Source organism: Aythya ferina (assembly GCF_964211825.1).
Source record: "Aythya ferina genome assembly, chromosome: 2".
NCBI lineage: Eukaryota > Metazoa > Chordata > Aves > Anseriformes > Anatidae > Aythya > Aythya ferina.
Window position 1 is genome coordinate 21043198 of NC_140297.1, and position 27069 is coordinate 21070266.

At 35.8% G+C, this 27069-nt stretch overlaps 1 protein-coding gene across 3 annotated transcripts; it reads left to right on the forward strand.

Annotated features, from left to right (window-relative positions):
* Nucleotides 1-33: 33 nt before the first annotated feature.
* Nucleotides 34-26931, forward strand: NSUN6 (NOP2/Sun RNA methyltransferase 6). Of its 3 annotated transcripts, none has more exons than XM_084511428.1 (13): nucleotides 34-80; nucleotides 553-718; nucleotides 1513-1622; nucleotides 2371-2526; nucleotides 4716-4795; nucleotides 5604-5713; nucleotides 8350-8503; nucleotides 10154-10235; nucleotides 12700-12819; nucleotides 13736-13880; nucleotides 15692-15840; nucleotides 17774-17899; nucleotides 20838-26931. In XM_084511428.1, exons 3-13 carry the CDS (start codon nucleotides 1548-1550, stop codon nucleotides 21048-21050), a joined length of 1410 nt encoding a protein of 469 aa, XP_084367554.1. In that variant the 5' UTR covers nucleotides 34-80; nucleotides 553-718; nucleotides 1513-1547; the 3' UTR covers nucleotides 21051-26931. The 3 variants fall into 3 exon arrangements, with proteins under 3 accessions (XP_084367554.1, XP_084367553.1, XP_084367555.1); XM_084511427.1 differs by lacking the exon at nucleotides 34-80 and adding an exon at nucleotides 106-313; XM_084511429.1 differs by lacking the exons at nucleotides 34-80; nucleotides 553-718 and adding an exon at nucleotides 106-313 and having other exon boundaries at nucleotides 1514-1622.
* Nucleotides 26932-27069: the final 138 nt, after the last annotated feature.

The following is a 27069-nucleotide window of genomic DNA, read 5'->3' on the forward strand; positions in this document are numbered from 1 at the left end:
CCGCCGCCGTCCGGAGGGGTTCCAGCCAATCCGCGGAGGCCGCAGGGGCGGGACTTCCTGCGGCACCGGCGCGGCGGCAGGTGGGGGCCGGGGGGGAGCGGGAAGGGCCTGAGGAGGGGGCGCGGGGCCCTCCGGGTCCCTCCCTTAGCAACGGGGGGGGCTCGGGGAGGGAGCCCGGGCCCTACTTCCCCAAACCAGCCCGGGTTTGTCCTCCTGGGGGGAAAAACGTGGAGCCTGAGCCTCATTCGGGACCCCCGGGGATCCGAGTCCAGCCCCGAGCGGTTTAGGAGGATGGGATACCCACATTGCTTTGGTACGGACAGAATGAACCTCACTGAGTGTGTGGGCTTTCATGCCATTTAAACAGTTTTAAATAAACTACTGAATTCGTAGGTATTTTCATTTCAGACTAAAACGCGTGCAATCTGTAAAAATACAAACCATGAAGGGATGGGCAGACACAATTTTGGGAAGATAGCTGTGTTTAATTACACAGTGTTTTCGGTTTTTTTTTTTTTTTTTTATTGCACAGTTTTGTTTTTTACTACACAGGTTTATTACCGCAGAGAAAAACTATAAGGAAGTAAAAGGTGCCTTGAGGCTGAGCTACAATAGGGACTTAATAGTTGGACTTTGCAGAAGGAATTAAAGCAGCATCTAGAAACATCCTGTATCTGCTAACTATGTAAACATTCACCAGACAGCTTGAAGATTTTCTGATAAGGTTCAGCAGATCTTCTGTTGCATTAATTCTTCACTAGTCCTCCTCTGAATTAAATACATACTGTAAATACAGAGAACTGTGACTTACAGCGCTTTTGTAATTTTTGAAGTCTATTTGGAAAAAAATCTTTGTCCCTAGTCATGTGCATGTTGCCAGTTATGAAATTTGAATCATTTGGACTATGGAGGAAGCCTAAAAAGTTCAGCTTGAGAACAGAAATCTGACAGGGAAAAAATAGAAGATACTCTAAAAAAGAGTAGATATGATGATGTAATAGGATAAAAGTTTCAAAGTTGGGACTCAGAAGTCAAAGCTGAATTCTATGAGGAGCCCTTGTGAGTGAATCCTCAGAGTAGATGGCAAGTTGCCATAAGGAGGAGTAATAGGACAGTATTTAGAGGTGGTGACACATTCAGGTTTCAGACAGTGATACTGGAAGGTATTCCTTGTCATACCCTTTTCATTCCTTGTCATACCCTTTTCAGCCCTACCTTAGAAGGTAGGGCTGAAAAGGGTATGACAAGGAAACTGGTAACGTCATTGCAATGAGTGTGTTCTACACTGCAAATGCTAAACCCTTTACTTAACCTGTGCTGAAATCTAATTAACAATAACATTACAGTCATAATCTGATTGATATCTATTTTACTCAAAAAAGTAAAATTGCATTGTCTGAACAGAAGAATCAGAAGGGTAGTGCAGCTTACTTTGTTACATACGTTTTACATTACATTTGTAAACTTAGAGATTCTGATAAAAACTGCTAAGAAAATATGTTGCTTATTTCAGATCTCTGCCAGGAGAATTTAAACACTGAAGGAAGATGTCTTTTTTCCCCAAAATATCTTTCCATCGTGAAGTTGAAGAGTATCTCACCAAAGTATTCAGAAATAATGAGGTATGTGAAACAGATGCTGCTACTATTCATCAGCAAATATACACATTGAACACTGTTAACATTCCTTCAATTTAATATTTTGTTTGACTAATGCCTTACAACAAGGTATTATCTTCATATTAGTCACAGATTTTTAAATGTAGTTCAGTTTAGAATATAAAATTATTCTTTAGGACTGGTGGGTCAAAGTGACATGAAATATTTAAACTAAACAGTAAATCTGAAGCTTCAGTTTTGGATCCTGCTGAAGAATGGTCACAATGGAAATTAACCACATATTAATCCATAATATTAAAGAGAAAAGCTTTCTTGCCCCAGTCTTGCCCCAAATCAAAAATACTATAGACAAGTTATGAATTACTAATGTCAAGGGACACAAACATGATGTTTTTTGTATCGGTTTAAGAGTTATCAATTGATAATTTTGAATCTGGTTGTCCATCTCTGGCATATTCTTTCTTCAGTATCACAAAGCTCATTAGCAGTTGCCTTTGGTATTTGCTGCAGCCTTTTTGGAATCATCTTGCTAATAAGACCATTTTTGAACAAGTCCTTTTCAAGAAATCTATAAGGTTATCTCTGGGATTAGACCTCTGTTGCATAGACATTCCTCACTACTGCAAACCACACAACCATTGCTCTTACATTTCTACATAATGTTTATTTTATGTTGTTTTTACAGAGCAAAAGGCTAGCTGCTGGGTGAATCTTGTTAATACTTTTAAAATTTCTCTTCTTTCCCTCTTAGCTTATAACTGCTTTAGGTGCAAAGGAAGCAGAGAGTAAATATCAAACTCTGTTAAGTCATCTATCTCATCCACCAGCTTTCACAACTGTTAGAGTCAACACCCACTTGTCCTCAGTGAAACACGTGAAAAAAATGCTGTTTGAAGAGATCCAAAAGGTTTGTGCAATTTCTTTGTTACAGCAAAAATAACAAGATTTTTCATCTTTTGCCTGATTAAGAGAGCTTTTCATTACTGGAAACTATTCCTTAACTTAATACGTGTCGACTGCTATTAACATTATGCAGTCATATTGATTTCCTGTCAGCATTAAATGTTAAATGAAAATTCATTGTCTAGCAGGATTCAGCAGCTAATACATCCACAAAAAGCAAGACGAGAAGGAAAAAGACAACCAAGTCTTTTTGTAGATGGCAGATACAGACTTTAGATAGGATTGGAATACTTACGTAATAAACATATAATTCTAGAGAAGATGGTAGAAACAGTTGAAAACTGTAGTTCAATATACTGTGTCTAAACTAGCATGTTTAGAACTTATTTTTAATAAAGATTAAAGGAGATTGGATGAATGTTTCCCTGCACAAACTGTTTAAGAAATTGAGACAATCTACATGTTGAAGAATCTTGCTAGAGTGATGCCCAGCAGCTGCCATGATTTTTTTCCTGTTTTTTAATCTTTACATGTTTTTCATTTCTACTTAATTAAACGTTTCTTTATGTGATAATATGTAAGCAATAATGTTTAAGAAGCAGATTATTTGGAAACGCTATCCCAGGTCTTTACTCTGTCTTAAAAAGATCCAGTTATTTGAGTAAATTACTAATGCTAGTGGGTGTATGGGGAGCTATTGGATGACAGGAGCCAAGATGTTTCTGTGATGCAGAGGCAGTTGACAGTATTCTGTTGGCTAGAATGGTAAAGAGTTATGCTAATTTTAGCTTGATTTTAGAAATCTGGAAATTGATATTTTACTTTGAGGGAACATGCTTTGCTGAAAGCTGAATAAAAAAAAAGGCTTTTTGCAAACTTTTTATATTTTCAATTATGGTTATATTAGAAAAGGAAATGGCACAACAGTTTTTAATAAAATTGTGCACATTGATTGTATTCTTTCTTAAGAGAAAATAGTTATTTATCAGATGCAAACTAATTTATGGTTTTGCATGTTTTGGGCTTGTATTTCAAAAGCCTTAAACAAGGAGACATCCTCCTTTTAAAGTCCAGGAGTAGTTTTAAATTGGCAACCTCTCATTTTTTATTTTGCAACTATACACACAGCTCAGCTCTCAGTATCCAATCAAAGTTACATTGTTAAAAGAAATAAAAAGTGTTCTAGCATGGCATGTGTAGTACAACAGAAAATACAGAAGTTGATTTTTACTGTAATTTATAATTAATAGCATCAAAATAATAACACAGATTAGACCCAAGTTTCCCTGGTGGTGTTATTGTGACCTGGTGATAACATGACACAACTTTCCTCCACAAGAGAGTAAAAACAAGTGGTAGGGTTATGAGTGTCAGGACACCACCCCAATCCCTGAAGTCAGTTCTCTCAGTGAATCCCTTTACAGCCTTGATACTTCTCTATTTGTTCATTATTTGGTGTTTTTATTATGGAGTGTCCCTTCCAACATAGCATTTCCCAATCTCTCTCAACTGTTTTCACTAATTTTTTTTTTGTACTCTACAGCTTTAAATTCTGGGTGGAAAAATAGTTTTCAGTCAGTGTTCAGTTTGTGTTCAGTTTTGGGCCCCTCGCTACAAGAAGGACATCGAGGTGCTTGAGCGGGTGCAGAGAAGGGCGATGAAGCTGGTGAGGGGCCTGGAGAACAAGTCCTACGAGGAGCGGCTGAGGGAGCTGGGCTTGTTCAGCCTGGAGAAGAGGAGGCTCAGGGGTGACCTTATTGCTCTTTACAGATACCTTAAAGGAGGCTGTAGCGAGGTGGGGGTTGGCCTGTTCTCCCACGTGCCTGGTGACAGGACGAGGGGGAATGGGCTTAAGTTGAGCCAGGGGAGTTTTAGGTTAGATGTTAGGAAGAACTTCTTTACAGAAAGGGTTGTGAGGCATTGGAACAGGCTGCCCAGGGAAGTGGTGGAGTCACCATCCCTGGAAGTCTTCAAAAGACGCTTAGATGTAGAGCTTAGGGATATGGTTTAGTGGAGGGCTGTTAGCGTTAGGTTGGAGGTTGGACTCGATGACCTTGAGGTCTCTTCCAACCTAGAAAATTCTGTGATTCTGTGATTCAGTCTACTTAACTACTTCAATACTACATTTCATTCTTAACAAGTGTATGTGTTTTTTTTTTTTTTATTTTATTATTATTTTTTTAATTTTAACAGCAATTTAAAGGAATATGTGTTCCAGTTCTTGAGCACCCAGAACTCCAGGACATCTTATTAATTCCTGCCATTGGACCCAGGTTTGAAATTTTCAGTCTTTAACTGTAAAATGTCATAATGTATACTTTACATATACCCACGTATTTACGTATTTCTTGTTAAACAGTTAACTAATTTGCTACAAATAAAACTTCTTTTATATTAAGACCTATTGGACAGTCAAATTGGGTGAGAGTTTTAGTCCTTAAAAGAAAGCATAGAGACGTCTTTTTCCTTATGAGATAAAGCTTTTATAGGGAAAATATAACATAACTGCATCCTCTCTGGAAAGCCAGGTAGGTGGCAGAGTAAAGAATAAAACTTTTTTTTTTTTTTTGGGGGGGTGAGACGACAGGAAGGATGTAGAGAATTACTGGATATAGTTTTAGAATAGAAAGTTTGTTTGTTATAAACAAATAGCTTAATGCAGTGTTTTCTTCCCCTGGGATCAACTCCAGAGGCAAGGGGTAGGGAGACTGGAATCAATAATGCTGAGAGGACTCTTGAATAAGTTTTATCCCCTACAAAATGACTATTCATTCTTCTTTCTTAAGCTATATTGGTGTATTTCCCTTGTTGCATCTCTGTTTGCCCCTCGGAGTTTTTTTATCATTTTATTGAATTAATTGATGAACATTTTATTTAAAGTATTTCCTTTGTGAAAACTAACATACTTCAGTTTACCTCTTGGAAGTAAAATGAAACATTTACATTGAATACATGATAATATAGAAGAAAAAATATGTAACTGACACACAAAAAAGTTATGAACCACATAGATTATTCGAGGGAGATATATATGTATTTCAGTATTTTGTTTTTTTTGACTTAACTATATCTTGTTTTCAGGCAGGATTTAAAAAAACATGAATCTGAAGTCATTGTTGGAGCACAGTGTGGGTACGCAGTACTTCGAGGAGCACATGTTTATGTTCCTGGAATCATATCTACCTCAAAATGTAAGAGATCTCTAAATACATCTAGTTAAGATTTAAATAGGAAGGAAAAAATATCACCCTGATGAATTTCAGATAAATAGTGCCATTCTTTTTTTTCTTCTATTCACAGTTGAAATGAATCTTATAGTTGTATTATAGTGTAAATACACATTTTAAGTTTATTTAGCTTTTGCTAGAAAATTTCAGTATTGTTGTGCTATACTTACAATAAATTATATGTAATTATTTCTCACTTGCATTGTTACAAGTTCTTTACAATACATAATTCCTAGCTGAAGTATTAGTTCTCAAAGATTTCAGTTTCTTATATTTATTTAAAAAATTATATTTTTTATAAAATTTAAATTTCTTATATTTATTTAAGTCATGTTTAAAGTAAAACCTGGCTGGCTTTTTTTTGTTTGTTTTGTTTGTGTTTTTTTTACTAGTGATGCTTTCCAATGTTGTGGAAAAAAAAATTAAAAATATTTCCACAACCGATGCATCTGGATGGTAGGTGAATGTAAGGTGATAATTTAGTAAACAGTACTTGAAGATGTGTTCTCTCTTCATGAAGCCATGAAGGCACTTGCCTTTATGATCCTCTCATATTCCAAGTTACAAAAATTGATGTTTTTTTCCATTGGTAATTTTTTTCTTACCATTCATCTCTTTTGATTTGAGAGATCTAGGAGATCTAGTAGAAACTTCTAGATGAAAAAAAACCTTCAATTGTAATGCCAGGTTCTTAAGAAATAGAAATTTGTGTTTTTCCATCTATCAATGCCTGTTAGACAAGCCTATTTATTTTTTATTTAAAGGTCAAATTAACTTTATGTGAAACTAGTATAATTTTGAATGATTCACCTCATTATTCTATTGTGATGAGATGTACTGATGATCATAGTCTTTATTATTAAACAAAGTGATTCAGGAAAGCCTTTTTCTATCCACTTAACTTAATTCTTTTGCCAAAGAACACATTCAAGAAGTTTTAAGCATGTGCGTAAGTCCAGTTCACTGAACAGGAATGTTTGTTAATCTAGGACTTGCTAAAGAAATAAGCATATTTGTGTAGCAGTTGTTGAAAATGCTTATTTTGACAACTTCATAAATATTAAAATCCTTCTTCAAGTCAGTAGTGATTTATCATAATTGCTGCATGTAGTTTTGCATAAAACATCAAATTCAAAGAAAATAAATGATATTATAACTAAAACTTTAGCAACACTTCAGGAGAACTGCAGATTTGAAAATAAAATGCATGCTCCTGCAGGCCAAATATAATTAAGCACAGATAGTTTTAACTAGGGAAAACAGAATACAGCAAGAACAGACATTTAATCACTGAACTAGCAACCCAAATGAGAATAAACTAATTATCAAGGGGGGGAAGGGAAGGAGAGTTTAATTTAACTGTACAAATTCTAAGTTTCATGTTTGTGAAGTACCAGTATAAGCTACCCAAGTTAACAGAAAGGGCAGTTATCAACAGAGAGTGAATTAAAATCCTTTTTGCTTGAATACTGAAAAAAAAAAAAAAGGTAAATACTGTGCTTGTTGGATGGGTTAAATTGCTGCAAATTTTTGTTCTGTGAAAATTAAACAGACAGTAACAAAAGTTACTGTTACACATTTCACATAATGTTTTGTGTCATGCATAAAAGGAAGCTACGCATAAACACACACACACAAAGGAATGTTCAGTGGCCATCCAGCAGATACTACCATTTAAAAATTCAGAAGGCTACTTGAAAAGTAGAAGAAAAGATTCCCAAATGCAACTCACAGAATTCTTGGGAAGCCGAATTGTTGTATCTTCTGGTTTCACCAGCCAGTCAGCTACCTTAGAAGTGTCGTTTCAGAAAATTGTTTATTGCAGTTAGTGGTGACCTTTATTTTTAAGCATGTTTTTACCCAAGCATAGAGCTTTCTCACTATTCTACAAAATCACCTAAACCACCCCCCTTTCCCATCTATTTTTTTATTCCAGCTCAGAAAGCTCATTTAAGTCCCTAGACCTGGAGTTTTTTGTATACCTAAAAACTTTTAATTGGAGAAGTAAAACTTTTATAGGATTACTGAGAACAGCAGTTGCTGTAGAGGAAAGAGAGCCAAAGTGGAAAATTTATGTTAACAGGAATATATAATCTTGTGTATTAAAGCAACTGTTGGGGATAAGCAGCTGTAGTTATGTTCTACATAGCTATTGGAAGTTCATTAGACAAATTTAGTATTACTGTCTTTGTGAAATAATTGTCTCTCTGGGTATGAGCCAGTGTGGTTTGAAGTACTTCTGTGCTTGGAGTACACAGAAGACTGAATCCTGAAGAGCATGCTTAAAACTCCTGGGTGACCATGTGGTGACAAAAATAAAGTGAAGGTTTGTCTAGCCTCTAAGAAACAAATCAAGCTGTCTGATTTGTAATCTAGTGGCTCTCAATACCTCTAGCTAGTTGATAGCTATTCACCACGTACACTTTCAAGCCTGATGTCAGTTAGTGTTTTTTGTTTTGTTTTGTTTTGTTTTTTATTACACTAAGAAAATCTAAATTATGCTGTGATATAGGAGTTGAAGTAATCTACTGAAAATCCTAAAATATTTGGTCACTACTGTCTTGTCAAGTATAAGATTAATCTCAAAATTTCTTTCTCAGTTATGAAAGCTGGAGATTTGGTCTCAGTATATTCGGATATTGAAGGGAAATGTAAAAGAGGAGCCAAAGAATTTGAAGGAGTCAAGGTTTTCCTTGGAAATGGGATTTCAGAACTGAGTCGCAGTGAAATCTTCAGCTCACATGGCCCAATGAAGTAAGTGCTTAGTAACTGCAATCTTTACCTACAGCTTTTCCAAGGGAAGGGAGAAGATGAGAAGGCATTTAAAAATGTTCTGTACCCTGTATGAAAGTCAAAATTGGCTTTGACTGAGACCTGTGTGGCAGGTAGGTATTTCACTATTTTGGGGGAAGCGTTAGCTTTTGAGAATATAATAGTGTTGTCCCTTCTGCTGTCTTGTCACTTCACAGCTAAGGTGGTAGCAATACAATGACTCTGTGTGGCAGCATGCGAAGGAAATCCAAATTATGATTAAAATTCTACAGTCAATATTAGCAGAAAACACATTTAGTTGCGTAATGGAATCCAGATACCAATTTACTTGAAAGACAGGAGGAAGTAAATGGAGTGCTTTTCAAAATTTGCTTAGCATATGACTTCATTAATATAGAACAGATATTAATATAGAACGAAAAAATGTTAGTACAGAACAATCTGTGGTAAAATTATATTTTGGTAAATTCTTCTCTTATTTGGATGGAACAGAGCTGTAGCCTTGCCTATTTCTCCATCTCCTAAAAATATTTGCAAGTTGTTTTTTTTTTTTTTGTTTTGTTTTTTTTTGGAGGGTGAAGGGAGCAGGTCATATATCTTTAAAAATATAACAGCATCTGCCACGGTAGTTATCTAATTAAGGATTACTTGCTTCTCTGTTTTGTATCCAAAGCATATGGCTTGTTCTTCTTCTGTTGTCTAAAATGTGTACAAAAAGCAGTGTATGAAGAGTGTGACATCAAATTAATGACTGAAGCTTTACATCATAAGAACAAACTGCAAAAGATACAGTAACAAAGATCACACTGTTAGGGGATTTTTGGTGTATTAGAGCTTAAATGTAGTAAATGTATTATATTCTTGTGGCATTGTTGACATAGACTGGCAGTATGTAAGATCTGTAGTCTGCGAGTTTGCTTCCTCATATCCTTCCTTCTTGTTGTAGGACTGTGCAGTGCATATACAAAATAATTTTCTTTTTATCTTCAGAACATTAGAGTATTGTTTTCAGACTCAGTTTTGTGTGTTTTGTGATTTTCTTTTTATTGTCGTCCACTCTCTTTTAAACCTATCCCAACATAACAAAGTTATGTCATAACTTCATCCGTATTTGAAACTTCTGTTTGCTTCTAAGTTTAAACCTTTGTTTTGCAGGTAAATAAGTGTTTTGAAAAAGATTTTCTGTAGTTATTTGAATGAAATCTCAGTCTAGAAAAACAGAGGAAGATTTAAGTGCTAGTGCCCTAATGCATACCTGGCTAGCCAAAAGCAGTTATGGATTGAAATTAACATATTTTAATCTGTTTTTCTGCATTTTCTTGTATTGTCAAGGCTTGGATTAGATATCCATTTGTCTTATGTATAAAGCACGTAACTTTTCCTTATGCAATTTTTTACATATCATTCCACTTTATAATGTAGTAGATTTTGTGTTACAGTTTACCCAACTTAATGATGTCATCTTAAAGAATATCAGATTGCTAAATTATAAAAGTATGTTTCTTAGTCAGTTTATAAACGCTTTTATTTTTGCAAGATTTTCTTTCAAATTTCTGTAATAAGCACAATGATTTTAATACTGTTAAAATGATAAATCTGAGTTCTTGAAACAATTTGTTTCATGCTTTTCAGTGGAATGGGCATCAGAATGATAGAGCCAGTCTACCTCAGTCCGTCCTTTGACAATGTGCTCCCTAGTCATTTGTTTTTACAGGTATGTTTTTAACAAAAATAAAAATCTCTACTATTCACAGAATAATGAATATCCTCTAAGAACCCATTGATTATGTATTATGGAACCTAATTCACTATTTGGCTTGAAAGAAAACAAAGCACTGAAAATGAACGTAGTATCTACATGAAGCTAGTTTAACCACACTGATTCTGAGATATTAGAAGGGACTTCAAAGTGACTTAAGAGATAGTTTAAAAAGCAAAAATTCTTTTTGCACAGATATTCCACAGAACTTTTAGCTTTTTGGAATTGGCTTATGAACTACAAAATACGAGCTTCTTTCAGGGTACATCATTCTGTAGATAATGAGGAAAATCTCCAAATATTCCATTGACTTTAAGCTTAAGAGAACTTGAACTTCATTCAAGACAGCTTTTTCTTTTGCAGCTTTAATGCTACTTTTCCCACCCACAACAAATCTGATTAAAATATGCAAACATGACAATGGGCCACCTGTGCTATGTTGAAATGTAGGACGATGAAATCATGGAACTTTCTAGTTTTCTTAGACCAGGTAAATTTCTTAATTTCAGTTTGTTGAAATAATAATAATAATAGAAAGAACACTTCAAGTAGATGTCTGAGACTATGCCAATAATTGTTGTGTTTTTTTTTTTTTACTGTAAGTATGAACATTCCTTGGGTTAAAAAAAAAAAAGAAAAAGCAAGCCATCCAGCCCTCAAAGAAGTGGTTCCAATCCATAAAGCAAATGTAAATTCTATGTCAAATAAACCCACATATCATGGTCATATCATGGCCACAGTCAGTTAGGTTTGAATGCCTCCAAGGATGAAGACTTTCTGGGCAACCTGTTTCAGTGTTTGATCACACTCACAGTTAAAAATAAATAAATAAAATACTTTTTCTTGTTTTTAAATGGAATTTCCTGTACTTCAATTTGTGCTCATTGCCTCATGTCCTGTCACTGGATAACACAGAGAACAGTCTGGCTTGATCTTCTTTACTTTCTTCCAACTGTTATTTATATACATATGGATAAGATTCCCCTGAGACTTCTACATGCTAAACAGTCTCAGCTCTCTCAGCCTCTCCTTTCATGCCGGGTTCTCCAATCCCTTAAGTATTTTTGTGGCCCTTAGGTGGACCCACCCCAGTATATCCATGTACTGGGGACACAGCACTCCAGATATGCTTCACCCGTGCTGAGTAGAGGGGAAGGATCACCTCCCTTGAACTGCTGGCAATGCTTTTCCTAACAGAGCCCTGGAGGCTGTCAGCCTTCTTTGCCAGGAAGGCGTGTTCCTGGATCATATTCAAATTCTTGTCCACCAGCATCCCCAAGGCCATCTCTGCAAAGCTGCCTTCCAGTCAGACTCCAGCCTGTGCTGGTGCATGGGGTTATTCCTTCCCAGGTGCAGGATTTAGCATTCATGTTTGTTGAGCTTTATGAGGTTCCTGTTAGTCCATTAATCTTCCAAGGGACCTCTGGAAGGGTTATGCTGGAAGACAACATAACCTTCCAGTTTATTAACTACTCTTCCCAATTTTTTATCCTCTGCAAATTAGCTTAGGGTGCACTCTGTTCCATCACCCACGTCCCTACTGAAGAGGTTAGATGGCATTGGCCCCAGTGTTGACCACTGGGGTACACCACTATTGACTGTCCGTCTGGACTTGTTGCCACTGATCACAACCCTTTGAGACTGGCTTGTCTGACAGGAATTTGCAGTGTGTGAGATGAAGGCCCATGTATGATAGTGTATGATAGAATTAATTATTGTTCATTTTCTTGAATGCTGTGGCATGGAGTTTGAAAATTTGCTAAGCAAAGAGAACATGTAGTAAGGTCATCCTTAAAAGATTTTTGTACCTTTGTGTTCAACCATATTATAAAATAATTTTTGAAGTATTTCCTTATTTTGTACAATGCATTTTTTTATTTGTTCACACTGCATATTGCTTCTCTTCAGTGTATCTGTTCAGTTAATACAATTAGTAGCACAGTTTCTCAGTACCTTAATTGATCAAGTTTAAACTCCTGCCTGTTAATCTGATTGCTTGATACTAAACTACACCAATATATTCATGGAGTAAATGTTCCAATATACCAGGTTAACATAAAATACTTGTAATATACAAAGCCACTCTATGTCTGCAGTAGTATCAGTTTGTTTTATCTTTGTTTTTAGCAGTGGTGTCTCCCTAGTCATGAATATTTAAATTTCAGTCATGGATACTCTTGGATGCAGCTTTAAATAAAAATATTAAAAAAAAAAAAAAAAAAAAGCCACTGGTGATTTCAGACATCTATTGTTTCTTTTATACAAAAATCACAATATTTAATTTTCTCTTAAGGAACTGACAGCAATATCTTAAGTATCTTCACAGATGAATTACTTTTTTAAACATATTCATCATTTCTTAATACAGGTTTTGGTACAGACCATAAGATCTAAATGGTCCCATTTTTGTTTTTGATAGAACTTGCCTTCAGTGGTTGTGAGCCATGTTTTAAACCCTCAACCAGGAGAGAGAATTTTGGACATGTGTGCTGCACCTGGAGGAAAAACAACCCATCTCGCAACATTAATGCATGATCAGGTAAGAGGAGTCATTAGGCATTTTCTGTCTCAATAAAGAAAGTCTGACCATTTTTCGTTTTAATAGTGTACTTCATTTACCTCTGTGAGAATGCACAGATAACTTAGAACAGCAAGCTAATATTTGAACATTCTGCTTCTTACCAGTGTATTTTGTTTATTACTGAAATGGGCACAAACTAACAAATACTCATTGTCCCATTTAAAACCTTATTTGCTGCAAATTGAAATCAGACATTTCAACAGGTCACTTTTTGAATGTTAGAGACTTATTTATAATGGAAAAATTTGCTTTCCTTGCATGCAACTCAGGAATATGCTGGATTCATGAAACTGATGATGTTTGGAAATTGTGGCTTACTGCTGTGTGCTGAAAGAGTGTACAGCTTTAAAATAGGAATTGGAAAACAGTATAAAAAACACTGTCTAAAGCCCAGACCATTTTATCCAGATGTCTTTCAGGAAATAGTTCCAGTAGTGGCTGGAATGGGCCAGATGGGGAAGACCTGTTTCAGTCTGTGTTCTTGTTCCTGAGAGACTCTAAAGAGAGGGAATTATCTCTGTATATCCACAGTACAGCACATGTGCAGTAAATCCACTGTTTTAGCAACAGACGTAACAACTTTCAAGCACCATCAGATGTTAATGTGCATGTGCAGTATGTTGAATGGTGATAGGGAAGAAGCAGTGGCACCAGGTCATCGAGTGCTTGTATAAGGGGTGATTTGGCTCACAAGAATGAGGACTACTGATTTGGCTTTGGAGAACGAGGACTACTGGCGTGTAGATTTAAGAATAATATAATTTAGGGAAAAATAAGCTTCATTCATTACATTGCTTGAAAGGGAAAAAAAAATCAGGAATTGCACATCCACTTAATCACTATGTTTTTGATTTAAAAAAAACTTTTTTTTCAGGGTGAAGTAATAGCAATGGACAAGATAGCTAACAAGGTCAAAAAAATTAAGCAGAACGCTGAATTACTACAGTTGAATTGTATTAAGGCATTTTGCTATGATGGAACAAAGGCACTTTCAGTTGAGAAGAGAGAGGATGAACAAGGTAAAGTAAACAACTTGGGTAGTAGTAGTATTTAGAATAAGTAATAATTTTTTTTTTTTTTTTTTAATCAATAGTATTAAACCTGCCACGAGTCCACAAGTTTTGAAATCTTGGCAGATAGCTAGGTTGCTTCGGCACTGTGGATGTCCTATTATTTTCTACTCTGTTGTGATTATCAGCTTCTCCATAAAGTAAATACAAAGCTCAGACTAACTGTCCTTATCATAACCTAATATGCTCAAAAGAAATGCATTCCAGATACTATCAAAGATTGATGAAGCTTTAAACCTTCTTTCATGAAGATGTTTAACCCCATACTCTGAATTGTTTGGCTTAGCCTGAGAAATAAATTACTTCTGCAGAATTGTTTGGTTTTCCTGCCTCAGAAGCCTCATCTGTAAAATGGGGTTATTAATACCTAGCTCCCGGGTGTATTGCAATGTTTAGCTCATTAATGTTTGTTCAGCTGTTTACGGGAAAGTTCTATAGAAGCACAGTGTATTATTTTGAGTTCATTTCATTTGCTTTTCTGTGGTACCATATTTATGATACTGGTTCTGTTCCCATGATGAAATGATTTGAACAGTATCTGCTGTCTAGATTATTTTTAGTTTGTTGTGCAAAGTATGCTGTTCTTTCTCACTCTATCTCATCCCAGTCACTGGTTAGCCTAAGTAGGGATCAGGTTGCATAATTCACCTTCCTTGTCCTTCTAGTTTGTTCTTAAAGGTATTTTTCTTAATCATCTATGAGCATAAAATATTGTAGGTGGTTTGTAGCACTTACACAGATGAACAAGAGCTAGCTATAATACTGAGAGATCATGAAAGCTTTTCTGTACAGCCCTGCAATTATGACATATTTTGAATGTTGTAGTAATGAATCAGAGGTAGATAAATTGGTAGTGCCAAAATAGACTCATTTCTGCAGTGCTGGAACAAGCTAGGCAGCAGTAGTGTGAAGTCACCCACTGGTTTTCACTTGTGACCTAGCTTGCATATCTGAGGGACAGAAGGAGAAAAGGAGGCAAAACTCTTCCTTGTTGGTTACTCACAGATACACATATGGAGCCTAGACTTCTGTTTTGGTAATCCTGAGCTGAAAAGTTTTTCCAGCACTAAGACAACAGAAACTTTTGGGCTGTTGAGCCAGTGGGATTTGGAAAGTTGAAAGGATAGGTTCTGCATCTAGAAGTTGCATATTCCCTTATCTGTACAGGCAGTATTCAAAATTAGTTCTTGTCTTCACAATCACTGTTTATTAAATTGTTCTGCTGTGGAGGAAGCATGTGTATTACATTAGAACTTGTAATATTTCACATTATTATGAAGCTCTTTATGTTCTATATGCATCACAGTTATTATCTAGATAGTCCAATTATGTTACTTCAGGCAGTCTTAATAGTTAAATAGTCGTAAGGTTTCTCTCACTGAAGATTCACACACTTTTTAATTCAGTTATGAGCTGTCTGTGGTTCATAACAACCTGTATGTACAGCTGGTTACCTAGCACCTCTGACCAATCGTATTTCAACAGATTTGATTTTTACATTTTACTTTCAAAATATTAAAGTTGAAAAATATTGCTGTCTAAAGCGATCGTGTATTGTTTGAGCTCCCAAAATGCTAAAAATTCTGTGAGATGAAATCTACCACAGGCAGTGCTGATGCTTGTCTCTAACTGCAATCACTTTTGCAGAAACCATCTATAGCACTTAAATGTTTTATGTCAAGCAAGCACTAACAGCTTGTCATTATCTGTAGTGAAATCTCAAGGAAAGACAACCACATTTTACATTGCTGTTTTCACAGAAGGACCTCCGTTCTTACCAGAGTCATTTGATCGGATTCTTCTTGATGCTCCATGTAGTGGGATGGGGCAGAGACCAACCATGTCTTATTCCTCAACTTTAAAGGAAGTGATGTCTTATCAGCCACTGCAGCGCAAGCTTTTCACTGTGGTACGTATTAATCATTGAGTAGCTAAATTAAATTGAACATCAATAGTTTTGCAGGGTAAAACTTATTTCCCCTCCCTCCCCCCCCCCAAACGATGCCTCATCTTCCCTATATTTTCAGGGGTTAGGTGTTGGGATGTAATTGTCCGGAGCCAAAAATTTCAAAGTTCTTTCTATTCAAGGCAAATGGATTGCCAGAGTTCCATGAAAAAATCCATGAAACTATTTGCCATTCCCTCTTTGTATGTCCCTCTTTCTGAATATAAGTTTCATGTTCATTCTTTGCCCTTTTCTAGGTCCACTTTCTTTCATTCCTAGTTGCAGTTCTTAGCTGCTTTTAGATTCTATTCTTATTTGCTATAATATAATACTGCAAAGCTTTAAGTACTGACATTTCTTCTTTATCGGAGGATATCTTTGCTAAGCTTTTCTTCTTTCTTTGCTTTCCCAACTAAAATTTTTTCTGTCACAAAGTCATCAGCAGTTTTTAGCTTATCCCTAAACTTGTTTGAAGAATACTGAAGCTTATGCATCTTGCCTGATTTCCCAGGAGATCTTGTGCTATCATAGTCCTTGGGGACCAGTAGTTCCCAGAACGCTTGTTCTTCTGCAGATGTCTCCTAGGGTGCAGCCTGTCCTTTGAAGCTCAAGTATCTGAGTAACTTTCATAAATTGAAATCTACCTAGTTTTCGGTTTCCTATTCTCTGTACACCAAAAGATTTCCAAATATTTTTTTTTTTCTTAGAGGAAGTAGTGTTTAATGTATCTGTAAATTTGGAATTTCCTGTTTTAGAACTAAACCCAACATCATCTAAGACTTTGTTTTCTGATAGCTACAGAGACTGAGGAATTCCCAAAAAAACAAATCACTTGGTGTTCTTTCAAGATGTTAGATCTTTGGGGATTTATTTTCCTCTTGCATCTGGTGTTGTGGAGAACAAGTTAAAGAACTTAGGCCATTTGGTCAGCTTTGTTTTCTCTCTTTCATAGCTGATGAAGTCAAAAGAGAAGGAGGAAATTTGAAATCATTTATGACTGTTTAAATATTTATAAAACAAGACAGTGCTCTCCAGTCTTTCATAAAATCCCTCCTTTAAGTAAAGATATAATTCAATTAGTCTTTCAGCTCTATCATATCTGCTACTGGGTGAAGTCAATTCATTGAAGCATGGGAAAGATACGTGTAAGACATATATAAAAATTTTTGTATTTGTTTTTATTTTTTTTAATCTTTCAGTTTCATCCATTTCTGTTTATAATAGTTGGAAGAATATAAGTCACAGAGCAGGTTAAAATATTTTCTGTGCAGCAGCATGGACTCTTGCAACTTCACTGCATATAACTTCCCTGCAGTGGTGCTGTAAGGTACTATATGGGATATGTGAGGGAGTACAAAGCTGGGAGGCCATATTACAACTTCCCTTGCTAGTAAGAGAGTGGTTGGGCTGATGCTGAAGGACAAGATTCCATGATTCGTGCCTACATTTGAATTATATGTATTCAAAGTGAATCACAGCTTGAAAAGCAGCATAGATATAACTTCATGCCAAATATGTGGAAATAGCTGACATATAATATCACTGATAAAAATACTGTATATTGATGCTTGGCAACAGGTAATGAAAACAGAATGCGACTGTCTGAGATAGGCAGAGCTGTACAAATAACAAATCTTACAAGGTGAATCATATCAGTAGCATTAATAAACTGCGTGAGCTATAATGCTGATTTTGAAAGAAAAGCCATTCTATGCCATGGGATCCTTTAATGTAGTCCCTGAGAAGAAATAGCATCCTAATGTCTATCTTAGACAGAAAGATTTGAGTTAATTAAGCGTTAAGTTTTAATAATATAGCTTAATTGATTTATTGGTTAATGTTGCTTAATATGCAGCTTTTTTACATTTAAATATAAACTGTTGTTTTTTCTCTGCAGGCAGTGAAATTGCTGAAGCCAGGAGGTGTTCTAGTGTATAGTACATGTACGATTACACTTTCTGAAAATGAGGAGCAAGTTGCATGGGCCCTAGAAACTTTTCCATGTCTCCAGCTTCAGGGACAGGTACTGCTATTTACAGCGTACTTCACACAAGCCAATGAGTTTGTTTTGGCACTGTAAAATTGTGCAGTGTATTTACTGTCAATAAATATCGTTTTTACTGGAGAGAATTCTAACAGCTCGGGATAGAAATAATGCAGGGACTTCTGAGACTCTTCTAAACCTATGTTCATGTTTAATTGAGCTTCACTTAGGGAACATTAAGTAGTTTCTCACTGTGTACTATGGTTGTTTTGATTTGTACAACAGTCATTTAAAACACAAGAGGGGTAAAAGATAGTTCAGATGGGTTAAAATTTCTCTTGCTATTCTTACTTTATATTAATATATTTTACTCTGTTTTTCTGCACATTAATAGCAAAGGTGAACAAGTTTTTATTGAAGCTTCTGAAGTAGTGAAGACTTAAAAAAAAAAAAAAAGAGTGGGAAATAAATTGGAAGAACACGGTACTTTGAGAAAGGAAGATTTTATATGTATGAGAACCATTTTTGTGTTACTTTAAGAATGAGGGAATAAATTTATTTCAGGCTCAGTGTCCCAAGACTGTACCTTGTCTTTTCTGGAGCCAATGTCTAACATAAAGGTGTCTACGTAGGTAGTATATAGGGAGATGCTAGAATTTGTATGTATGATGCGTGCATTTCAAAAATATATCACTTTTATTAGTACCTCAAAAATACTTTATCATCAGACCATATGTGGCTCTCTTCTTCTTTGCTGATGTGACATGTTGGAGCGGGTTAGTGTTAATAATCATGGCTTTGGGGAAACGCTTAGATCTGGTACTTGTTTAACTTGTACTTTCTGTAATGACTTGTCTTAAGAAGTTTAGATGCATCTGATGCACAAGAGATACACGAGAAATTATAAGAAGGCTGCTAAAGATTTAAGAGAACTGAAGCTTTTATTAAAACATTTTGTTTGTCAGGGTTCTTCTACCTGTTGGTACAACTCTAAACATCCCATCTATTTCCATCTTCTCTGTATTTTTCAATTCAATCTGTTTCAGCTGAGATTGCACGTTTTACCTAACAGGATAGAAAATCATACTCAATAGAATGACAAATCAAAACACAAGCCCTTTTAACTTAAATGCAAGATTTTGATTTCATAGACTTGATCTCTCACCAGCAGTATGTCTTGAGTTTTCACACAAAAAAATGGCATCTACATAAAAATAAAACTTTTGTGTATTGTGTATTTTAAATAAGATACTGGCTTGTTTACCTACAGATTATAGTATTTTACAACCAGATCCCCAGTAATGTAAACTAAGGTGATCTTTTGCAATGAACAGGAAGCTAGAGCCTAGGGCTGACTTACCTTATGGTCCTTCATTTATTTCCCATGTTCTGTAGTATCTCAGTGGACACCTGCTTTACACCCAGTCCACTGTTTCCCGTGTTCTCACTTTTGCAATGGGTCCTGGAATCATGTTGTGCAAGGCAAAACAGGAGATGGAGCCATCGGTGTTGATCTCATAGGTGGAGGTTACTGCATGGCAGCCGATCCTTTGTGCAGACTTACTGCCTCTTAGGGATTTACACACAGGGTATATTGTGTATCAGCTTAAATGCAGTAACTGAACTGGAAGGGAAAAGGAGAAGGTAGAGGAAAAGAAATTGGTCTTTGAGCAAGCAAGTCACTTCACCTTCTGTAATATTTTCAGTAGTCTTTTACCTTTCCATCCTTCAATTTCATTGCTTAAGTCACTACCTCTTTTCTTCCTTTGTGTATTATTTTTTTCTCAATTTACTACAGGCACCTCCTTTTGTCTCTTACCTGGAAAGCATTGAAATCCTATTGAGGGAGAGCAAGAGAAGACTCAGTCTGCAGCCTCTCGGCTGCCCAGCTTTAGAGCACACAGTACATGATTAAGCAATTAGCTCGCATCATGTGCTGTCTGGGTGAGCTCGTGTGTCAGCAAAGTCTGAGGGCTCAAAAATTCTCTGCTGCATTACAGACTATACCAGACTAGATTTACAAAGGAGTTCGTTCTTTTGCCATTACAATTCCGGCTTTTTTTTTTTCTCTTTAATGCACTGGAGGAATTACCCAGCTAAGAATTAGATTTTTCCACAAATCACCATATTTATTAAATAAAAAACATCATCAGAAGAGGGCTGTGACTTTAAACACAGCTCCTTTCTAGGATTTTGATGCTAAATGTCCTCTCCTAAATTGAAGAACACTAAAGTTGTTCCTTTCTTTCTTTCTCTGTCATATACATGTATACATGTATGGGGTAGTTACAGTATTTTCATTTACCCATTAGTCTAATTACATAACAAAGAAAACCCAAAGCTCAAACTTTTTTCTGCAGCATCATCATCTTCCAAAATGATGCCTCTTTAGGCAGAGTTCTGGAGTGGCACTTTCAGTCTCTCCAGTTGAAGTTTATAAGGTAAAGAATCCAGTTATTTCTACTACTGGTACTAAGTATGTTAGTAGCTGACTAAGGGATCACTGTTTCTGACAACTTAAAGCTATTAGTATACAGAAGAGCTTCAACACTTACTTAATAGTGGAAAAATAAAAAAAAAAAACTAAAACCTTTCAGACATATTGGCTGGTGATAACAGCTTTTTTGTGATGTAGGCGATTTCCCTCTTGGGTGATGAAATGATTTGGATCTGTGTATGTACCTGTCCTCTGTAAGTGCCCTAATGACTAAACTACTGGGCTAAAAGCGCTTGACTGCACCACCACCTCCTCAGCGGTCTGTGGGTCTGGTGCATGTACCCATGCACACAGCTGCCACATTAAGACAAGAAAAGCAGGGCTGCATGATTTCCAACTTTTCCCCCAGTGTGATGGATACAAACCTAGCTCGGCCGCATTAAGAGGCAGGCAGCTCTGCATAGCCTTAGAGGAGTACGTGTAGGAAACCAGGAACTTTTCACTGATGCAGTAATTTGCTTTTCTGTGTCACTTGCAAAGGAACCTCATATCGGAGGAGAAGGCATGAGGGGAGCTGGACTGGCACTTGATCAGCTGAAGCTGCTGCAGAGATTTGATCCATCTGCTGCAACCGTGCAAGGAATGGATATTAAAGCTTTGCAAGATTCCCAGGAAGATGATTTGATTTCACTGGCAAATAAGGACTGCATAGGATTTTTTATTGCAAAATTTATTAAACGGAATGGTAAATAAGCATGCAGCAATACAACCTGAAAAAAAAATACCTCTGTGAGGCTGAAGTATGGCTCTTGGTGCTGCGCCGTTGCCAAGCCAACAGGCTGACGGCAGGGTTGCTGTGGCAGCCAGAAAAGCTGCCAGCTGCTCTGCTGGGAAAGGGCTGCGGGCTGGGGGAAGGGCACGGTCATTTGGGGTCAGTTTGCTTTCCTGTGACAGCAGGTCACTGCTTGAATGACAAGCATGTTCAATCACACTTCAGTCTGTTGGCTCTCGCCATGCGAGCAGCTTGGCTAGTGCAGGAAATGCAGGAACAGGGTGTGTTTTTTTTTTTTTTTTTCTTTTTTTTGGGGGGGAACTGGGGAGGTAAGGTCCTTTAGAAAATGCAATCATCAATAGGTGGGAACTATTACTGTGGATTTTGGAAAAAAAGCAGTTTCAGTGGAGATTTACTGATTGTTAATGCTTTGTTAAGTAGTGCTTCAGGAAACGCTGTAACATTTTTACAAATAACTTTTATAAATTGATACTTAGAACCTCATTTCTCTTTTATTTTAATACAAGCAAGATTCTCTGTACACATAGTATATACACAAAATACGATTAGGCTTTGTAGCATGTCTTTTATAGCAGCATGAATATATTAAACCATCTCACTCTGGGAATGTAAATAAATATTGTTTCAACATCAAACTTCCCATGCATAAACTGTATTGGTTCCCAAACAGCCTATTGGACTGGCTGACAAGTGACAATTTTAAAATCAAACATTTGCAGTTGAAGGGGCTACAGCTGTGATAAATATATCAAAAGACAGAAAACAATGCATAATATCATCTGAAATGTTGCAAATCACCTTTCAAACAACTAAGAATATTAACTCTACTGGTTAGAAAGCATCAACGACTAAAATCATATGAAAATTTAAACTGGGGAAGCATGCTAATGAGAACTGACTTAATACACTGCTCAAAGTTTTAATAATCTAAATTTCTTAAATGTGTTGTATGTATTTGAAAAATTCTGCTTCAGTTACAGAGGTTTTCTCTGTCTGAATAGTGTTCTCTTTTGTACTGCTGGAAATAGCACGAAAATCGGAGGGAAAAAATAAGCATGGTTCAAAAACCTAAACTGACGTCTATGTTTTGTTGTGGGCTTTTTTGTTGTTGTTGCTGTTTTCCCACTGATTTTCAAAGCATTATCTGGAAAAAAATACCTTATTTTGCACACGATTATTTGGTTGGATTAAAGACTGACATTTCTAGTTTGCTTTCGTACTGTCAGAAGTGCTTTTGCATTTATTCAAAACAATTTATAAAACTCTGTCACTAGTCTGGCTGTGTACTTATATTTGCTATAAATGTTTTGATATATGTTTTGTACTATTCTTGAATAAATCAAATGTCTCCTCTTCTGTTCTGCTAAGGCTGCTTAGTACGTACTCTATTAGGCCTATCCTAGCAGACTAGAAGGAGGGAACTCTTGCTTACTTTGGTAGCTCACTCCTTGCTGTTAACCGTGACATGCCAAAAGAAGATTTAAAGTCATCTTGATTCATCAGTAGTAGGTAAGATAACCCATTTACAATTGTAATCACTTGTATTATAAATTACAGTCTTTTTAGTCAAAATATGACTACAATAACTACTTGGTAACAAAATGTATTAGTCCTTTACTGTAAGTACATGTTGAAATCTTTAACTTGGTGCTAGTAAAAAAGCATTTTTTTTTTCAGAATATATAAACTCTGTAAACATTAATCAGCATACATAGACTATATATTGAAATTTGCAGATACCTATAAAGGGAGGAATTTTTGCCTCCAGTTTCAGTAGCAGGATCTGTGCAATGCTGAATTCTTTGCGAAAATTTGAGAAGTTATCATATTTATTAGTTATAAACAGTCTTTTCAAGAAGGTGATCTTGATTTTATATGAGAAATTTCTTAACCCTTCCCCCCCCCCCAAAAAAAAAAAAAAAAGCAAATGACTTACATTTGATTCCAGTGTAATTGCAAACCAGACTTAACATGGAAGAAAAAACACTGCTGATATCTTAACTTCTAACTATTAGAGTTGTTTCTGCAAAAGTCACTGATAGACTTGAATAAGCAGTCAGTATATTAAAGAGCTAAGCCTCAGCTGTCTCCCCTGGACCACCTCTCTGCTGGTAATTTAGGGAGAGGGGATAACACAAGGGGAGAGAGAAAAAGATTTCTCCATCAGGCAGTTCAGAACAGGAACTTAATTGAGATGCTTTCAATCATCACTGGAAGGAGCCAGCCTCATTTTGACTGTGGTCAAAGCTTGCTAAGTTAGATGTCTAAAGCTGGATAGATGTTCTTGTTTATCTTTCCAGTGTGACTGTAATTTTAACTAAAAGTACAGGAATTATAGTACTTTTCACAAATCTTAATGTATGGTGTATATGTATTTTTTAATACCAGATGTGGTTATTTTCCTGATAATGCTTTGCAGACTGAATCATGCTTCAGTGTCTGGTGCTGAAAAACATTTGAAATACATATATATAATACATACGTATATATATCTCACACTGTGAGATATTATATATTAAATTAAGAAAAAAAAAAGTTATTGTAATTTTAATGAAAGATAAACCCTACAAAACAGATTAGGCATACAATCAGATCCTGTCTGGAAAAAAAAAAAAAATGAATCCGAAAAGTACCTTTCCCTATTTGCAGAAATAGATTATTAGTAATGGTGCCAAATCTAAATATTTATCTTGGTCAATATAAAAATATGAAAATTGACAGCCTAGGATAGTATGATGTATTATTATTCATGTGTCATAGAGCCCAACAACTTTTAGATCAGAGGGTTTCATGTGCTCTTTAAGGAAGAGGGAATGCTTTAGTAACAAACAGGCTAGTCAAGATGATTGACAAGTAATAACTTTGGAGTTGGTAATTTAAAATAAAAAGCCTTCTTTTTTATGTTTTGTTGTTCACTGCTAAAGCTTTATGAACAAATTCAGTTTCTACTGTTAGAATTTACTGCCAAGTAGGATGCCTGATAGATAATTGGTAAGAATAAAGTAACAAAGGAGACAGATAATATAGAAGAACCAGCTGAATCTCTATTATATCTGATACAAATCTTTTTTGGGGCTGCGTAGGAACACATCTCTAGGGTGATAGGCTATAAAAAGAAACTGTCCATAAAACTACTGTAAGCACGTATTTAACATAGTTTGTTATATAAAAAGTAGGGAAATAAATTATAGACAAATTGCCGAACAGTAAATCTGACTGAATAACATTTGAATAAAAATATTCACAATATAATGTCATCCATGTATTTTAAAGATGATAGAACAGCTAAAATTTTGGTGAACAATCTGCAGTAAAGTAATAAATATACATAAATGTACACCAGAAATATTATATTACATTCTGAAAATGAATTTCTCTGGTCTTTGTCCAGACTGTGTAATAGTTGTTTGCAGTGTGCTATTTTCACAGAGGGAATACAATTAAAGTCAAAATTGTAAGAACGAAAAACAGGTTCATCAGAACGAGCATTTGGGAAACAGCCTGATGCATCAAAGCAATCAGAGGTCAAATGTAACCAGAAACAAAAATGCATCTTGAGGAGGCGTCAGTAATGCCACAGGAGGTGGTTTACTGTAACCTTGTACTTTTTGGACAGACACTGCCGAAAAGCCATCGGGACCACTCACTGCATTCCAGCTACGGGGAATGCTGATATGTCACCTTAAACCCTCTGCAGTTGTCACAGAACATGAATATTACTTTACAAACCAATGGAGCTTAAAAATGATGATTACTAACAATTTCACAAAAGATAGTAAGTTAAAGGGGCAGGATACTTGAACTGAGCAGGAACTTCGGGGATAGGATGCAAAAGATCTGCATGCAAATGCAGAGAAAAGTGAAACTAGGTATCTATATTGATTTGTTGAGTAGAACTGAATTTCTTTATCCTCCATTTAACAAACTCCACTTAAACTGTAGCTTTAAAACCTGCCTTCATTATTTAGGGCCAAATCTTTAGGAGTCACTATTTATATTTTACACCTTGAGAAGCATAAATTGTCAAAGACTCTGAAATTCTAAACTCCTGATATCAGACTATGAATTCACAATTACTCTAGAAAAGTTTTTCTTTTTTCTTTTTTTTTTTTTTTCTCCCATCTGCAAATTCATTTTTCAATTCCTAGTCAGTGGATAAAATTTATGGACCTATTTCAAATAGTTTCTTCTCTTAACACTTAACCAACTCTTAACACCTAGTGATGCTAATTGTGTATAAACCTGTTGCTTATTTGTCCCCACTGTCCTGTTCCTTTACAGGTCTGGAGACTGTTACTCCCACCTCCTTCTAACCCCTCCTCAAGAATCCTTTCTTCTGTGATGTGTGTGATACTAAACTGATAGACTTGAGCTGCTCAAAAACACTGATGTGTACTCATTTGAAAAGACATACAAAAAAAGTTAACACCTAACATATATACACAGAAATGTTAAATTGTATCACATTCCTTCCGTATACTGTAATCCTTTAGAAAAATATAGAGTAGAGCTGACAAGACCTATGTATCACTCAACTGTTTTATTTTCCTCCCTTCTCACTCATTGGTTTTATCATCTTTCTGATTCATTTGAATAGAAATTTTACAGGTTATTTTGTACCACACACACATAAGAAGACTGGAGCTCACTGGGACCTCTAGCATTCCTCAGATTCAAAGCTCCTGAAACCAGATACAGAAATATGAACTCATTAGTATCCTAATGCAAACAATATTAAACTTTCTATTTGCAAAACTCTGCAAAGACATTTCATCACAATAACCTTTGATATGTCCTCCAGCTGGAGTATTTTTAAAGCTTCTTGTTGAAATAATTCTGTTAAAGTGCTTTTCAAAGTAGTGCTCAGCAGGCAGGTGGTATTGTGCAAAATCTGTAGTACAAGCTCACATTACAACTGATTTGTCACTCTTAATAACTGAAGAAAAATACCTTAGCAAGGCTAAAATAAACCTACTGTCTGCCTAAGAAATGCGTTAGTATGTTGCCTATACATTGTTAGTTGAAGTATACAAAAGATTATTCATTAACTGGACGGGGACATGCCTTTCTTGGTAAGATATTTATATTCCATAAATCAATATCTAGACCATACTTAAATATTAGGGCTTGGACTGTGCTCTTTATTTTCTCTTTATTTGTCTGTACATGGTTACCTTAATCCATGGTTTTAATATACTGTTCAGTGCTTTGAAATTCTGCCAAACATTCCTTCAAAATAATTTAAGAAAGGTGGGAAATTAATACCTCCTGTAGCAAATTTTAAAAAAGAAAAGAACAAAAAAACATTCAAGGTATTGTAGTGGAATCTATACATCACTTCTTGCAAGACAAAACCGTCGTGTAACAGTTGTAGGGAGCAACAGCAGTTTCTGAAGCTGGTAAAATACCTAAAGCCAGGCTATATAGAATACAAGACAATATTTTTTTTTTTTGCATTAAAATGCGATCTGATATGATTCAAATAACAAACTCAATGTTTTTCTCCACTGATACCCTGACAATTCCCTCATATCAAAAGCCACTTTTTTATATATTCTTATATATCCATTGAGTAATACAACAGGTCTACTTACCTATGCTTCCTTTGTCTACAAAGATGTTTAGAGAAATGCTGAGAAATTTCTTTCTAGAAAATATACCCTTGTGTTCCCCACAGTTCATGCTTTGAACCAACTACTACCCTTGAATAACCACAACGGTCAGCAGCACTAGCAGAAATGTCAAGATATCTGACAGCAGAATTTCACACTCTTGAGTTGTAAAAAATGCATATAAAGCATGAGGGAGAGCAAGGTATGTGTAAGAGAGTCAAACTGAACTGCTTGGATGCTAGAGAAAGCATGCACCTCCATTTCACTAAAATGATATTCAAAAATCAGGCAATGCTGATATTCCCAGAATTAAAATAATAAATAAAAAGAAATTCCAGCTAAATGAATTATTATCCCACTACAGTCT

Bases quoted from the DNA above. Each gene is read 5' to 3' on its own strand.
- NSUN6 (XM_084511428.1), top strand. From the start codon at position 1,548: ATGTCTTTTTTCCCCAAAATATCTTTCCATCGTGAAGTTGAAGAGTAT. The intron at 1,623-2,370 runs GTATGTGAAACA...TTTCCCTCTTAG, and splicing joins AAGTATTCAGAAATAATGAG to CTTATAACTGCTTTAGGTGC. The intron at 8,504-10,153 runs GTAAGTGCTTAG...CATGCTTTTCAG, and splicing joins AGCTCACATGGCCCAATGAA to TGGAATGGGCATCAGAATGA.